This window comes from Nicotiana tomentosiformis, chromosome 7 (genome assembly GCF_000390325.3).
Source record: "Nicotiana tomentosiformis chromosome 7, ASM39032v3, whole genome shotgun sequence".
NCBI lineage: Eukaryota > Viridiplantae > Streptophyta > Magnoliopsida > Solanales > Solanaceae > Nicotiana > Nicotiana tomentosiformis.
This window is the reverse complement of record NC_090818.1, coordinates 7,992,286-8,009,507: the sequence shown is the minus strand read 5'-3', so window position 1 is coordinate 8,009,507 and position 17,222 is coordinate 7,992,286. Positions and strand designations below refer to the sequence as shown.

Genomic DNA, 17,222 nt, shown 5'->3' with positions numbered 1-17,222 from the left:
ATTCGTTTTCTCAACTTTTCTATACAACTATACATACTGTGTGTCGAGGCTAATGGGTGCTCGAGCACCTAAATTTAATTTGTAGATCCATCCCGGCATAATAATATAAATAAATATGCTAACAACTACATAGTATATGATTTTTGGATAATTTGAACAAATTTTTAAGAATATTTGTGTTGTTAAAAGTTTATTTTTTCAAAATATAAAAAATTGATAATATTTAACATGAGATAGAGATTAGTTCCCTAAAAAATATAAGAAAATTAACCTAAATAGCTGTCTATCCAACCATTTAAGCTAAATATAAATAATGGATGTATAATATGTGTATAATTCATGTGTAATTCATATATAATCAAATTTAATCAGTATATAATTTATGTATACCAGTTAGAAAAAGTAAACAGTAAATCCAGTCGGCTATTTTTGTAAAGATGCCCAAAATAAACCTCGTAGGCTCGTGCTTGAACATGACCCGAGTTCTTTAATAGATGACCCGAGATCACATGTTGCGGGTTCGTATATAAACATCGCAACGGTTTGGAAAGCACTTTCCCCCCTTCTCCGCCTGTAAATTGAATGAATGCAGAGAGGGAGGAACTTCATCAAAGCCATTCGTAGAAGCTTTTTCGTTCCCATTTCTCAGGTAACTAACACTCTTTTTCTGCCCTAATCATTGATATATAGCTTATGATGACATTGTGTAAGTGTTCATTCACGTACAGATGGATCAATCCACGCGTTACCGTTACAGCCCAACTTTGAAATGGAACCCTATGGTTGAAGAATACTTCAGTAAAGCATACGGAGCTGAACATTTCTCTCGTATTTCTACTTCACTCACGTAAGCTATTTCTACTGTCACTTTCAGTTTTACACTTTTTCTTTTGTTATATCTGTTAGAAAACCTGTGAATTAACTTGAGTTCTACGTTGAATTGATAGAAAGTAGTTTTTAGATTTGATGAAGTAGAGTTGAGCTCAATCTCTGTGTTTGTAGGTTCTGGTAAAGCAATATAGGGAAAAACGAGGTTGAGCAAAAGAAGATAGTAATAAAAATTAACCTATTGGTAATTAAATTCATTATTCAAGTAAAAAATTGTGGCTTCGGAGTATTTCCTCGTTTGTTATGATTTTTTTAATGGCCTCTTCTTGTTTCCAACATTGTCTCAACACGTTTCTTTGTTTGTGATTGATATTTGAATGCCTTAACTGTAGGCACGAAAAGTGTCACTTATGGTTGCTTTACATGTAGATGTTTCCTTCTAACATACAAATTCGAATGCTTTTCTTAGGCGCCCATCATGTTACTCTTGCATCCGGGTGAATACGCTCAAATCGACAAGTGATGCTGTTATGGAGAAGCTTTTGGAAATTTTTAAGGAAAGAGGAATGCTTGATGTCGCAGTTCAAGAATCTATTATTACACAGAAGCCAGATAATTGTTGTAAGGCAACCTTAGAATGCACTGGAAGTGCAGAATCTCTTAAGGCCATCGAAAGTATTTCAAAGTGTCAATTTCCTGGCATGGACTATGTAGTTTTTGTTAAAGGTTCAGGACCACATGCTATTCATTATGGGTACAATGAAGGCAAACCTCTTAAGGAGGTAATTGTCAGCCGAAAGTGTGCGGAGGCAGTTCTTCGTGGTGCCCAAGTGAGTGAGTTTTTCAGCACTTAAATAAACTTGGTCAGCTATAGGAATTAGTGAATTGGAGAAGTCCATTGTCTTTCTCTCGATTCAATGAGGATGGTAGATACTCCCTCTGTTTCAATTTAGGTGACACTTTACTTATTAGTCTATTCCAAAAAGAATGACACATTTCTATATTTAAAAACAACTTAACTTTAAACTTTTCATTCTACCCACTTTACCCTTAATGAGAAGCTTTTATAACCACACAAATATCATGGCCCTACTAAGCTTTTGCCCCTTAAGTTTTTAGCATCACATGTTTCAAAAATCTTCTTTTTTTCCTTAAACTTTGTGTCAAGTCAAACTATATCATCTAAATTAAAACGGAGGGAGTATATTTCAACCTGTAGATGGGAGGATGAAACCCGAAACAAGATGGCATTTCTAACTTTACCAAGTGATATGTTATGTGTTTAAGTTATTTAGATTGCTGCTTAGCTACATCCCATGCAAATACACGATGCTTTGGTTGGTATATGATAGTGTCTGAAAGTTGTATGTTCTTATCTATTATCTTGTCCTGTCTATTGTGTTAAACACTAGACTGTTTTCCCAGCAACGTACTTGCCTATGCTTTCAACAATATTATAGCCTAAATAAATCTTCCCTTTGGAAATATTTTCATGAAGTACATTGAAAGAACTCAAAAAAAAAAAACGAGGAAAAAGGAAAAAAATTCATCATTAAAGAAGGAACAGTGCTGTTTAGTGCTTTATTCTTCTCTTCTTTCTTTTCTTACTTTATCCTGTTTTATTCAAGGGTGTAAATTTTGACTGCTACTTCAAGAAGTAACTCACCCTTCTTCTCCATTTATCCACTATTTTAATCTGAAGCTATGTAATAGGCTCATTTGTCAGGATATGTGACATCTTGACCTTCAATATCACTTCATGTTATGTATTAGTTTTCTGTCTATAGGGTGCATATGGACAGTAGACACATGTCCTTGCAAGGCTGCAAAATTACCAAAACAATGGCATTGGAAGATCTTTCTTCTTTAATTTGCTAGAATCTTTTCGTAAAGAGTGCACCAACCAACGATTCCACTAGTTATGTAAAAGAGATTCAGTCGATTGAAGTAAAAGGAAAAAATGACTCCTTTTTGCTCTGACTTGGGAAATGGGCCTCAACTTTTTCTCTCTTTAGCTTTTCTTTCCAGCGACATTATTATGAGGGATAAGATTTTCTTCATTTCAGATGACAAATCTTTTCAAGTTACAGATATTAGCGAAAATGATATCAGATGGCTTTCTATTACTGAACGCAGTAGACGTTTTTCCTGCAAAATCACAATTGATGAAGATAACTTGAAGTGGGTATGTGAGAATCTCAAGCAAGCTTCTAGGGGTACTGGGGATCATTACAGAAGATGGGGAAGATTACAACATCCACGTCTCTACAGAGTATATCAAAACTACAATATTCATGGCAGGTTCGTGAGAATAGAAACATGGCTGGGCAACAGGAAGTCGGCGATGATCATTCCAGAAGCTGGGTACAACAAAGGATGGGTAGATATTGCTGAGAAGATATTGCGATTTCTGGGACCTGCTAGAAACCCTAGAATCATTCAGCCACCAACACCTCAACTGAAATCGTATTTTGATGCAGCAAAAATACAGAGTTGGCCGGAAAAAATGGCACTCAACGGAAAATCTGAACAGTGCAGACTCCAACCAGCATCCCCTTAGCAGATGCCTCGTTGGTAGAACTGGTCTCAGGGTAATTCCCATGGACCATAACCTCTTTCTGTTCGAATTCCCTTCTAAGTAAGAGGCAGGCAGAATCAAGATTGGAGACTGGTTTTGGAATGGTCGACACTTGAAGCTCGAATGGTGGTCGCCAAACGCCGGAACTGAACGAGAAAACAAACATTCAGAGCACTTCTGGATAAAAGCCTTCGGCATCCCACTGCATGCTTGGTCCCTGGACACCTTCAAGCTTATTGGTGAAAAATGTGGTGGCTTCATTGGCATTGATGAAGATACAAAATCCAGGAACCATCTTTTTTGGGCCAGAATTTGCATAAGAAACTCAGATCAACAGTCGAGATCAGTGGTGGATTTAGACGTGGGTACATGGAGATATGAGATCAAAATCATACCGGAAAGCCAATCTGCTCCGACGCCGATCGGTAGCTCTATTATGGTCGCTGACAAAGTTGTTGAAGAAGGACCATCGAGCTTTGTGAAACCCTCGCCAGTCGCTTCAACTAGCTGGTCAGATGATAGGCACGTGAGCCCTACAGGCTTTAATTCAAAATTGTCTATTCCTCCTAATGGGCCGACCTAATACCAAAATACAACACCAACTTCAGTTAATAAGGGCAAAGCCAAGTTGGGCCAAGATTACACAGGCCCACTTAAGAAGACCAAAAAGAGGAAGCCCAAAATTGTTTCTAAATGGAAAGTGGTGATTCCAGACCCATGCCTCAGCAGAACTCCCCACTCTATATCGGAGCCCATCTTTGACCCAATATTGGTGGAACTTCAGAGTCTCAAACCCAAATCTCCAGTCAAAGCTGCAATAGAAGTATACTACGATGCCGATGACAAAGCAGAATTCAACCCTTATCCAGTAGCATTGGCGCTGCCTTATCACGTCCAGGAACCATCATTGGTTAGTGACTCAGAATCTGATTTCTCCTCCTTCTCTCTCAGCGAATTTGTCCCTCTTCCATGGCATGACAAGAAGGACCTCAATATGCAATTGATTGATACACCCACTATTGTTGAAACTTCCAAGTGGACAAAAATGGCGATGATAAAAGCATGCAAAGCATTTAGGGTTAATTTTATGGGGTTCGAACACGAAATTCGTGGCGTCATCCTGCGCATGGAGCAGAAAAGACAACTTCAACTTCAACAGCAGAAGAAAAATTCAGCTACTAAAAAAGGGAAAAACAAAGGGGAATGTGAACTTAAAAAACTAAACTGGGTTTGAATGACAGTGCAAGGAAAGGAAGGGGCATGCTTCACCAATCATCTCCTGAATGAGAATCAAAATCCTAAGTTGGAATGTTTGGGCGCTAAATGACAAGAAGAAGAAGAGCACACTCAAATCTCCGATTAAAAAATGGGGAGTGGATGTAGTGTGTTTACATGAGACTAAAATTGAGAATTGGAACTCAAAACTAATAAGGCAATTGTGGCGTAGTCGATCGGTTGCATGGGCTGAACTTCAAGCATCCGGTACCAGAGGGGGTATTCTTATACCAACGAGGCAGAAGAAATTGGAACTGTGTTGATACTCAGACTGGCATTTTCTCAATGTCCTGCAGATTTGAGAGTCTTCAAGAAGATTTTAAATGGGTCTTTACCAGGGGTATATGGACCTCATACCAATTCAGAAAGGGAGGATTTATGGATTAAACTAGCTGGAGTTAGAGGTTTATGGTCTGATCAGTGGGTGATTGCAGGGGATTTCAATGTATGCATATTTGAGAGTGAAAGATTGAATTGCACAAGAAGATCCAGGGCAATGAATTCATTCTCATAAATCATTGATGACTTAGACCTAATTGACCTTCTTTTGTAGGGAGCTCAATACACTTGGTCAAGAGGGGAAACTTCTCTCCAAGCTTCAAGGATTGACAGGTTCTTGATTTCCTCAGTGGAATGAAACATTCAAATCAATAAATCAAGTGGCCCTTCCAAGGGTATTATCAGATCACAAACCAATCTTGTTAGAAAATGGTGACTGGGAAGCCTCTTCATCATATTTCAAATTTGAGAATATGTGGCTTCAAGCGGAGGGGTTCATGGATAGGGTCAAAAATTGTTGGTTGTCATACAGTGTGGTGGGAACTCTAGATTTCATCCTTATTCAGAAGCTAAAGAGTCTTAAAAAAGACATTAGCAACTGGAACAAGGAAACTTTTGGAAAGATTGAGGCTAGGAGAAACAAGGCACTTGATGAACTAAGAATTCTGGACCAAACTTCAGAGAATAGAATCCAATCCCTAGAAGAAAAATTGAAAGCTTTCAACCTGAAGGTGGAGCTGCAGCAGATTGCAATAGCTAAAGAAACCTCTTGGAGACAGAAGTCAAGGTGCTTGTGGCTAAAAGAAGGGGACAAAAATACCAAGTACTTTCAAAGAATGACCAACTACAACAGAAGAAGCAACATTATTGACAGGTTGAAGATAGAGGATGAAACCATTGAGGACAAAGCATTGATCAAGAAGGAAATTCTGGAATTTTATCAGAATCTGTACAATGAAAGTGAACCTTGGAGACCTAATGCTGACTTTGAAGGCATTTCTACACTGAGCTTGGAGGAAAATGATGGGTTGGAATCCTCTTTTGTAGAATCTGAGGTTCTTGAAGCATTGAAATCATGTGCTCCTAACAAAGCTCATGGTCCAGATGGGTTCACTATGGCTTTCTTCCAAAAAGCATGGGATATCATTAAAACAGACATCATGGCTGCACTTTACCATTTCCACCATAATTGTCACATGGTTAGGTCTTGCAATGCCACCTTTATTGCTTTAATTCCAAAAAGAAAAGGTGCCATGGAGCTTAGGGACTACATGCCTATTAGTTTAATCGGCAGCGTATACAAATTGCTCTAAAAAATCCTAGCAGAAAGGCTTAAAAAGGTTGTTGATAAGCTGGTTTCTGGTTTCTGTACTTAATGCCTTCATTAAGTACAGACAGATCACTGGTGCCTCCTTAATTGCTAATGAAGTGCTGGGCTGGAGAATGAAAGGGGGGAACCTGGTGTTCTATGTAAGTTGGACATTGAAAAGGCTTTTGATCAGTTAAGTTGAACTTACCTTTTGAACATACTAAGTAACTAAGGCAAATGGGATTTGGTGGAAAATAGATAAGATGGATGAATTTTTGCATTTCAACTGTTAAATATTCTGTCTTGGTAAATAGGAGCCCTATTGGTTTTTTCTCTCCTAAAAAAGGCCTAAGGCAAGGAGACCCCATCCCCCTTTCCTCTTTATTTTGGCTATGGAAGGACTCACCAAAATGTTGGAGAGGGCTAAGCAACTACAGTGGATACAAGGTTTTCAGGTGGGAAGGAACCCTTGCAGCGCAATCATAGTATCTCACCTGCTTTTTGCAGATGATACTCTTATCTTCTGCGGCAACGAGAGATCACAAGTTTTGAACCTTAACTTAACACTGATGATATTCGAGGCACTCTCTGGACTGCACATTAACATGATAAAAAACATTATCTACCCCGTGAATAATGTTCCTAACATCTGGGAGTTGGCCGACATGAGATGTTGCAACATAGGTACTGTTAGTTTATAGATATGTATAGTGTAGTCTTGTCCCACATTGGAAGAGGAGTAATATCTCCTTGTAGTGTATAGCTATAAATAGGGGCCTCTTGTATTGTATTTATCATCCAATATCAATAACATATTTTCTCCCGTGCCTTTTCACATGGTATCAGAGCATTAGTGAGAAAAGATCGCTGTGCGTCATTCCAGCGTTAACCGGGAAGAAAGAACTTAGTCATCGTGTAATTTTTCCGGTGACCTAAGGCTTGTCTAAGTGAAAGTCACTTTCTGTCGGTGTTGTGCTAAAACCAACACCACCACGAGGTAGATCACCCTCCGACTACCAACCCCTGAAATTTTATCCGGCAGAAAAGCCGCCACGCTCCTCCACGCGCCGGCAACAACTTTTCCGGCGAGGGTTCCGGCCACTTTCCGGCCATTTTTTCGCGAAGCTTCTTCAGGACAGTGTGTTCTCCTCAAAATTCCGAGCCTACCCATCTAATTCAAATCAAATTCCGGCCACTTTTATATTTTTCCGGCGTGAACAGTGACTTTTCTGGCCATTTTTTTGAAAATATTTCTTCAGGACAGCTTGCTCGCAAAGGAATTCCGAGTCTATCCATCCTGGTTACAACAAATTCCGACAACTTTGGAATTTTCCGGCGAGCTACAGTGTTTCCGGCGTGAACAGTGTTCCGGCACAGAACAATATTCTGTTTTCCTGCTGTAAACAGTGTTTTTCAAGCTATTTCTTCAGTTTTCTCACAGGAGTTACTTATTTCCACTATTTCAAGTTAACCCTACTACTACAAATTGTAGCGACATGGGAACCGATGCTTTGAATAGTCGGATGGTTTCTTTAGCAGAGTATATTGAGTTCCTTCATTATAAAGCATGTAAGCAGACATCTTCTGAGATAGCTTCTGTTGTTCAAACAGGTAATAGCGTGACTTGTTTCTCCCAATCTTCATCCTCTGAGTTTTGGGTCATTGATTCAGGTGCATCAGATCATATTTCTGGTAACAAATCTCTTTTCACTACTATTTCGTATTCTCAATCTCTTCCAAAAGTCACAATGGCCAATGGGTCTCAAACCATGGCAACTGCAATAGGTCAAGCAAGCCCACTTCCTTCCTTACCTTTAGATTCAGTCCTTTATGTTCCCAATAGTCCTTTTAATCTCATAGCTGTTAGTCGCTTAGCCAAATCACTTAAATGCGCTGTTTTATTTCTTGATGACCATGTTTTTATACAGGAACGCAGTACGGGGCGGATCATTGGTACCGGGCGTGAATCAAACGGACTTTATTACCTTATCCTTGCTAAATCATATGGACTCACATCTTGTCTTCCTTCTACAACTTGTCCTGTTACTGATTCACCAGATTTATTACATAAACGGTTGGGACATCCCAGTTTGTCAAAACTTCAGAAAATGGTATCTGGTTTATCTCACTTGTCAGCTCTAGAGTGTGAGTCATGTCAGCTCGGTAAGCATACCCGCTCCCATTTCCCTCGACGTCTTGATAATCGAGCAGAGTCACCTTTTACTTTAGTCCATTCAGATATTTGGGGTCCTAGTCGGGTCAGTTCCACCTTAGGATTCCGCTACTTTGTTAGTTTCATTGATGATTATTCTAGGTGCACTTGGATATTTTTGATAAAAAATCGATATGAGCTGTTTTCTATTTTCCAGACCTTCCACACTGAAATTCAAAATCAATTTGGGGTTTCTATTCGCACATTTCGTAGTGATAATCCCCGAGAGTATTTGTCTTCCCCATTTCAGCAGTTTATGAAATCTCATGGGATTATTCATCAAACATCTTGTCTGTACACATCTCAACAAAATGGGGTAGCTGAAAGAAAGAATAGACATCTTATTGAAACTGCTCGTACCCTACTCATACAATCTCATGCTCCGTTGCGTTTTTGGGGATGCCGTTCTTACATCTTGCTATCTTATTAATCGTATGCCATCTTCAGCTATCCAGAACCAAGTTCCATTCTCTGTCATGTTTTCCCATTTACCTTTGTTCTCTCTTCCACCCCGTATCTTTGGAAGCACTTGTTTTGTCCATAACCTTACTCCAGGAACAGATAAGTTAGCTCCTCGTGCTCTTAAGTGCGTATTTCTGGGTTTCTCGAGAACACAAAAGGGGTATCGATGCTACTCTCCTGACCTCCAGCGGTACCTTATGTCCGCTGATGTTACCTTCTTTGAAACCCAATCATACTTCACAGGTTCAGGTCATCACTTAGATATTTCTGAGGTACTACCAGTTTCATCTTTTGGAGATTCAGTCACTCCAGCTCCACCACCTACAGCTCCAGTTGTAGCTCCACCACCTATAGCTCCAGTTGTAGCTCTACCACCTATAGCTCCAGTTCCACCACCTACAGCTCCGGATGTAGCTCCACCACCTATAGCTCCAGTTCCTCCACATAATCCAGTTCAACCTTCTGCAGCTCCACCATTCTTGACTTATCATCGTCGTCCACATCCAGCATCAGGCCCAGGTGATTCACGTCCCGCATCAGATTCTGCACCTACTGCGGACTTGTCTCCTCTTAGTCAACCAATTGCACTCCGCAAAGGTGTACGATCCACACTTAATCCTAATCCCCACTATGTCGGTTTAAGTTATCATCGTTTGTCGTCACCACATTATGCTTTTATATCTTCTTTGTCCACTGTTTCTATCCCTAAGTCTACATGTGAGGCACTATCTCATCCAGGATGGCGACATGCTATGATTGACGAGATGTCTGCTTTACATGCGAGTGACACTTGGGAGCTTGTTCCTCTTCCTGCAGGTAAGTCTACTGTTGGTTGTCGTTGGATTTATGCAGTCAAAGTCGGCCCGGATGGCCAGATTGATCGGCTTAAGGCTCGTCTTGTTGCAAAAGGATATACTCAGATTTTTGGGCTTGATTATAGTGATACTTTCTCTCCCGTGGCTAAAGTAGCATCTATTCGTCTCTTTTTGTCCATGGCTGCTGTACGTCATTGGCCTCTTTATCAGTTAGACATTAAGAATGCTTTTCTCCACGGTGATCTTGAGGAAGAAGTTTATATGGAGCAACCACCTGGTTTTGTTGCTCAGGGGGAGTTTAATGGTTGTGTGTGCAGATTGCGCAAGTCACTATATGGTTTGAAACAGTCCCCTCGAGCTTGGTTTGGTTAGTTCAGCACAATTATTCAGGAGTTCGGCATGACTCGTAGTGAGGCTGATCACTCTGTGTTTTATCGGCATTCTGCTCCTAATCTGTGTATTTATCTAGTGGTTTATGTTGATGATATTGTTGTTACTGGTAATGATCAGGATGGTATTACTAATCTGAAGGAACATCTCTTTCAGCACTTCCAGACTAAGGATCTGGGCAGATTGAAGTATTTTCTAGGTATTGAGGTCGCTCAGTCTAGCTCAGGTATTGTTATTTCACAGCGGAAGTATGCCTTAGACATTCTTGAGGAGACTGGAATGATGGGTTGCAGACCTATTGACTCTCCTATGGATCCGAATGTTAAGCTTCTGCCTGGACATGGGGAGCCTCTTAGAGACCCTACGAGATATAGGAGGTTGGTTGGCAAATTGAATTACCTCACAGTGACTAGACCTGACATTTCTTTTCCGGTGAGTGTTGTACGTCAGTTTATGGATTCTCCATGTGATAGTCACTGGGATGCAGTTGTTCGCATTCTTCGGTATATAAAGTCAGCTCCAGGCAAAGGATTACTATTTGTGGATCGAGGTCACGAGCAGATTGTTGGGTACACAGATGCTGATTGGGCAGGATCACCTTTTGATAGACGTTCTACGTCTGGATATTGTGTTCTAGTAGGAGGTAATTTGGTCTCGTGGAAGAGCAAGAAACAGAATGTAGTTGCTCGATCTAGCGCCGAAGCCGAATATCGGGCCATGGCTATGGCGACGTGTGAGTTAGTTTGGGTCAAGCAGTTGCTCAAGGAGTTAAAGTTCGGAGAAATCAGCAAGATGGAACTAGTGTGTGATAACCAAGCTGCTCTTCATATTGTGTCAAATCCGGTGTTCCATGAGAGGACTAAACACATTGAGATCGACTGTCACTTTGTCAGAGAAAAAATACTTTCAGGAGATATTGTTACAAAGTTTGTAAAGTCGAATGATCAACTAGCAGATATTTTCACTAAGTCTCTTACTGGTTCTCGTATTAGTTACATGTGTAACAAGCTCGGTACATATGATGTGTATGCACCGGCTTGAGGGAGAGTGTTAGTTTATAGATATGTATAGTGTAGTCTTGTCCCACATTGGAAGAGGAGTAATATCTCCTTATAGTGTATAGTTATAAATAGGGCCTCTTGTATTGTATTTATCATCCAATATCAATAACATATTTTCTCCCGTGCCTTCTCACAGGTACCTTGCCTACCACATATCTAGGACTACCATTGGGGGCCAAGTTCAAATCTAATGAAATCTTGAGTGGTATGCTGGAAAAGTTTAAGAAAAGGCTTGCAACATGGCAAATGCAATACCTCTCCATGGGCGGCAGATTAACCCTCATCAACAGTGTCCTAGATAGTCTCCCAACCTACCACATGTCATTGTTCCCGATACCAAGCTCAGTCCTAAAACAGATGGATAAACTTAGGAGAAAATTCTTATGGGAAAGATGCAACACCACACATAAGTTCCTACTCGTAAAATGGTCTAAAATAATTCGGCCAAGATATCAAGGAGGCTTGGGTGTTACAAATTTATATTTGCATAGCAAAGCAATGTTATTGAAGTGGTTGTGGAGATATGGGCAAAAGGAACCTGGACTATGGAAGAACATCATTGACGCTAAGCTAAGTTGCGCGGACTCTTCGATTTTGGTGCCGTCCCCGTCCGGATACGGGACGGATACGGATACAGGGACGTGATATGTCCCGAATACGGTCAACTGACTTCGGACACTTTGACCGGAGTCCATCGACAAATTTGGGAGAAAAATTGAGATTTGATTTCTCAAAATCAAAAATAAAATAGATTTAGAATAATGAAAGAATAATGTCCATCTTGGAAAATGAAAGATTGAATTGTACAATATTAATGTAAGTTTTTCACAGAATATCTCTCAAAATTTACAATATTTTTATAGCTGTATTTTTTATTAGCCGAATTCCCGCACCTGTATCCATATCCGGATCCGCATTCCCGAATCTTAAAATTTAGATTTTTCCGAATCCGATACTCGAATCCGTCCCCGTATCGGATACCCGCACCTGAGTCCGAGTAACTTAGACGCTAAGTATGGGCAACATAATCACTGGTGTACAAAGAAAATAAACACTCCTTATGGCGTTGGCCTATGGAAGAATCTCAGCAAGCACTGGGATGAATTCTTTCAAAATATAACCTTCAAGGTTAGGAAAGGAGATCATGTTAAATTCTAGAAAGACAAGTGGCATGGAGATAATGCCCTGATGGATATATATCCCAATCTATACCAGATTGCACTCAACAAGGAATCCTCTGTTGCTCAGAACAAAGAAAATGGCACATGGTGCCTCCTGTTCAGAAGGAACCTACAGGACTGGGAGATTAGTGACCTACTAACTATGTTCAACTCTTTAGAAGGCCACATCAGTGATGTTCAGCAGCCAGACAAACTAAGATGGAAACACTCTAAGGGGGGCAAATACACAGTTCAAGATGGTTACAAACACTTGTGTTCCCAGAATGGTATGATAGATAACTAGCCTTGGAAACATATCTGGAGAACTAAGGCGCTTGCCAAGGTGAATTGCTTCACCTGGATAGCTCTAAAGGGGGTATGTCTCACTCAAGACAACTTAAGCAAGAGTAACATTACACTTTTTAATAGATGTTACATGTGTCAACAAAATTCAGAAAGTGTCAATCATCTTTTCCTCCATTGCGCAGTTGCAAGTGAAATCTGGAATCTCTTCGCCTCTATTTTTGGTCTGAAATGGGTTATGCCTCAGACAATAAAGCAAGCATATGAAAGTTGATGTTTTTGGAGAGTTAACAAAACCATCAAGAGGATCTGGAGAATGTTTCCAGCAGTAATTTTTTGGTGTATCTGGACAAAAAGAAATCAGGTGTTTTGATGGCATCTCAACTCCAACCTACTCCCTCAAGACTATTTGCTTAGTTAATCTATTTAGCTGGATTTATCTTTCCCCTGTAGCTAGTGCAGACCACCTTGTAGATTTAATTAGCTCCCTGTTCTTAGCATGGATTTTTGTATTGGAGCTAGTTATCTACCTTTCTGTACCTTTTGCATCTTCTTGATGCCTATTAATGAATCACCCTTACTTCATAAAAAAAAATAGTGCACCAACTTTAGTTAAATTACAAATATTGCACCCTAACACTTTAATCTTATCTTTTACTTATCATGTTCCCAGGTTTATGTGCCTGGTGTTTTGGCATGCAGTGCTCATGTCGAAAGAGGTGATGCAGTTGCAGTTTCAGTTGCTTTGGAACAGTCTGCTCCGGATGGTGGATGGGGTGTTGCAATGACACGTGGCACTGTTCTACAAGGATCACAAACAGGTAATCTAACTTCTTTTTTTGCACCTTTTCACATTAAATCAAGCGTTTTCTCTGATGTTCTACACTGAATACCCCAATGGAATTAGTGTGTTTTCTCTATGGAAAGCTTGCTGAGAAACTTAGTATTTCTTTGACATAAACTTGACATGTGTGTTTAACTGCAAAATACATTTTGGTCTTGCTTCTGGCTTTTCCCCATTTCACTTTTGCCCAAATATGACTGGGCATCAGTAAGTTTCTGATTTTATATGGCTAACACCTGCCTCAACTAATAGTTAGAGCTGGGGTTAAGCCAGTTGGTTTCAATGCAGAAAAGGTTTCATTTATCGGGGTGATGGCATGTGATTAATATACATAATCCAGATATTTATTTCTCTATAAACGAGAAATTCCGTAATGTGATGGTCAATGTGACTCCTTTTTTGGTGAATTTCTTGCAAAACGAAAATCTAGTTATGCAGTAAGTTTGAACCACAACAGCAACAAACCCAGTGTAATTTGAACCATTGGCTTCATTTCACCCTGATGTACTACTCATCCTCCTTATCACATGGGTATGGTGGGATATCCTGCATTCTTCTGGTTAAACACCAAGATGCTTTTTCATCTAATCTGATTTTTGGATACAAGTTTGCTATGGTCTTTTTCTTTATTACTTATTAAGAAAAAGGTGTGCGGTGGTCATTCTTAAATATATACTAAATCTGCTTGATTTGCCGAAGTGTTGTTTCTCTGTCTCACACACACAATCAACTTTTGCATTATATAAATCTATTGTATCTTTATATTATTGCTAAGTTGTATGACATCCTTCCAGCCAATAGAGTGACCAATCTCAGTGTTGTTTAGATCCTTATTATTTTGAAAGAGATGGCTTCTACATTGGCCAAGGAACAGCAATGATGTCAAGAGCTGGGTTATTTCGTGTATCTGAAGGAGTTGCGGTGGATATGAAGGAAAGAGTATTTAGACTGCCCTCCTTTTATGGTATAAATTTCTCGCCTTTTCCAGTATTATGGAAATCATTTACAGGATATTATGTGTATATATTTTTATGGAAAACTTTTTGTCATCCCACTTGATGATGAGAATCTGCTTCAACTTAATAAGTGTTTTTACCATCTAGTTCTTAAAAATATTTGCAGTGGAGCATTTTTAAAGTTGCTACTTAATTCTAGTCTGACAATGATGTCTCTGCCTTAATCTTTGGGGTAACTGTATTAGTTTTGTTTGCCGTTTCTCATCCAAGTTGAGAATTACTGCGGCACGTTTACACTATTGGCTGGTATTTTAAGTCTGCCATGGTTCTGAATGAGCAAATTTAACACACTCAAGTTCACAATGGCGGACGTGATGTAAGATGTCTGTGAGATCTGAAGTGTAGTATACTAGTATGGCTTTTGTTTGTTCGTTTGGTGCATAGAATCTAAGAGTATTGAAAGTTGTTGATGCATGTGATGACTAATTAGATCTCATCCTTTTATCAAGAAGTGTGAAAAAGACAATATTTCGTGTGATTTGCTAATTTTGCTTTAGGAAGCTTTAGTTTTTCGCCTTTCCAAAATTGTAGTGTTCAGAATGTCGAGAAATTTGCTGGCGTTTTGGAAGAGGAATTAAGACCAATTTTGTGGTTAGGCCGAGGATTGATTTTACATGAATGATATTTTGCCATTAGAGACCCTTCAAAGCTCTCTCTAAATATGTCTGCCATGATTGTCAGTTGCCTATTCATTTTCCTGAAAATGGACAAGGGAGAATAGGTCCCATTGGTGGTCGAAAAGTAGTGTGCATAATAATTTCTGGTCACTTTCGCTGGAGAGTAGAAAGTTTCCATTGCTAGATGGAGAAGTTAAAGGCTTTGGTCACTGTAAGAAGATAAGGCTATTTAGAGGGATGCCATATTTGCAAATTTTCAGCACAATTGGTTAGAGTCTGACGCTATTGCAAAGTCACTATCTTCCTGCAGATAGAGCTTGGGTAGATGCTACTGTCGCTTCCATTTGGTGTAATGAAAATGTAATCCTTTAATAGTCTAGAGCTGTCAGAGGCGCAGAAGGATGGGAAAGTCCATTAACTTCAACTTTTGTTGTTATCAGTGTCCTCAGCAGTCCTTCCTCTGATCTTTAAAGCTATCTTTATTTATGACAAAGGAAATACTTTGTACACTTCTCATCTCTATGAGTGATTTTTCATTGTTGTCTATTGTTTCTTGACACCGTGATTTTGTGTGTGAAAGAAACAACGAACAGGAAACATTATACGCATGATTATACTCATGTTTTTGGATTGTCTGTGAAAAGCAACTTCTTTTAGTAGTTCTGAATACAGTGTTTGATTATAATATCTTGCTTTCAGATTTGCTTGAGGGTGAGATTTTTCTTCAGAACCTGCCAAGCATAATAACTGCACACGCCTTAGGTATGTTCATAGTTTCTTAGACATTCTCTGTTTTGTGTAACGGTTCTGTATCATCATATTATATGCACGGTAGAGATTCTTACGGTAGCTCATGGATTTTGACCTTTTGTTTTTGTTCCTTCTTATATGCTGCAAGTTTTGAAACCCAAGGCTCAAAGAGTAAATCCTGAATCTCCAAGGGGTTGCATTTGCTCGAAATCTTGTTTAGATGCACTCTAAGTTTTGCTTCCGAATGTTTGTTATTTAGTTTTGTCTTTTGTGCCCAGCTAAAACTCTTCCAGCTTGTAGTGTGGTTTATATTACTGCATCCTCAATTTTCAATATCATCACGAAGTGACTCGTAGAATTCTTGAGCATTTACTTGAAGTATCACAATATACTTTCGTTAACACCTGTTGGTGAATGCACATTATGTCATGAAAATGATGATTAAGTTATTCTTTTTGCAAGATATCATATTCTATAGCCTATGATATCCTGCAAAAAGAATAACTATATAACCTACTTGGAGTGATAGTTCAGTGATGGGACGCATGAAGCAGAAGTGGAAGTAAAATTGATACACCAGTCATCCCCAAGAGAGATAGTTTTATATACCTTGGATCTATAATACAAGGCAACGGGGAGATTATCGAGGATGTTACACATCGTATTGGAGCGGGGTGGATGAAATGGAGGCTTGCATCTGGGATTTTGTGCCACCGAGACTTAAGGGCAAGTTATGCAGAGTGGTGGTTAGGCCAACTATGTTGTACGGGGATGTGTGTTGGCCCGTCAAGAAGTCCCATGTCCAGAAGATGAAATTAGTTGAAATGAGGACGTTGAGATGGATGTGTGGATATATCAGGAAGGACAAAATAGGAACGAAGTGATTAGGGACATAGTGGGAATGGCCCCTGTGTAGAACAAGTTGCGGGAATCGAGGCTGACATGGTTCGGGCATGTGAAGAGGTTAGATATAGCTGTCCCGGTTAGGAGGTGTGAGAGGTTGACCATGGAGGGTCTGAGGAAGGGTAGGGGTAGGCCTAAAAAGTAATAGGGTAAGGTGGTTAGGCAGCACATGTCACTACTTCAGCTTACCGAGGACATAACCCTTGATAAGAAGGTGTGGAGCACAAGTATTAGGGTTGAAGGTTGACAGATAGTCGCGAGTCTCTCCTAGGCTTACCAGTAATACTAGTTCTATTGTTGTATTTTCTTATTCCTAGTTCGTTATTAGCACATGTTGTGTCATTTGCTTCCGTTACCTTGTTGTTGCAATTGTTTGTTGCTTTAGTTTCACTATTCCTTGAGCCGAGGGTCTACCGGAAA

General features: G+C 39.7%; 1 protein-coding gene across 2 annotated transcripts in view; it reads left to right on the top strand.

Moving 5' to 3' along the window:
• Positions 1-493: 493 nt before the first annotated feature.
• The window catches only part of LOC104107066 (rRNA (cytosine-C(5))-methyltransferase NOP2C), a 43,351-nt gene continuing 26,622 nt past the window's right edge, over positions 494-17,222 (top strand). For both annotated transcript variants that reach the window (XM_009615766.4, XM_070181278.1), the window contains exons 1-6: positions 494-649; positions 729-847; positions 1,298-1,658; positions 13,346-13,493; positions 14,343-14,480; positions 15,849-15,911. In XM_009615766.4, the coding sequence (XP_009614061.1) occupies positions 587-649; positions 729-847; positions 1,298-1,658; positions 13,346-13,493; positions 14,343-14,480; positions 15,849-15,911 (892 nt within the window). In that variant the 5' untranslated portion in view covers positions 494-586. The remainder of the gene's footprint in view (positions 650-728; positions 848-1,297; positions 1,659-13,345; positions 13,494-14,342; positions 14,481-15,848; positions 15,912-17,222) is intronic.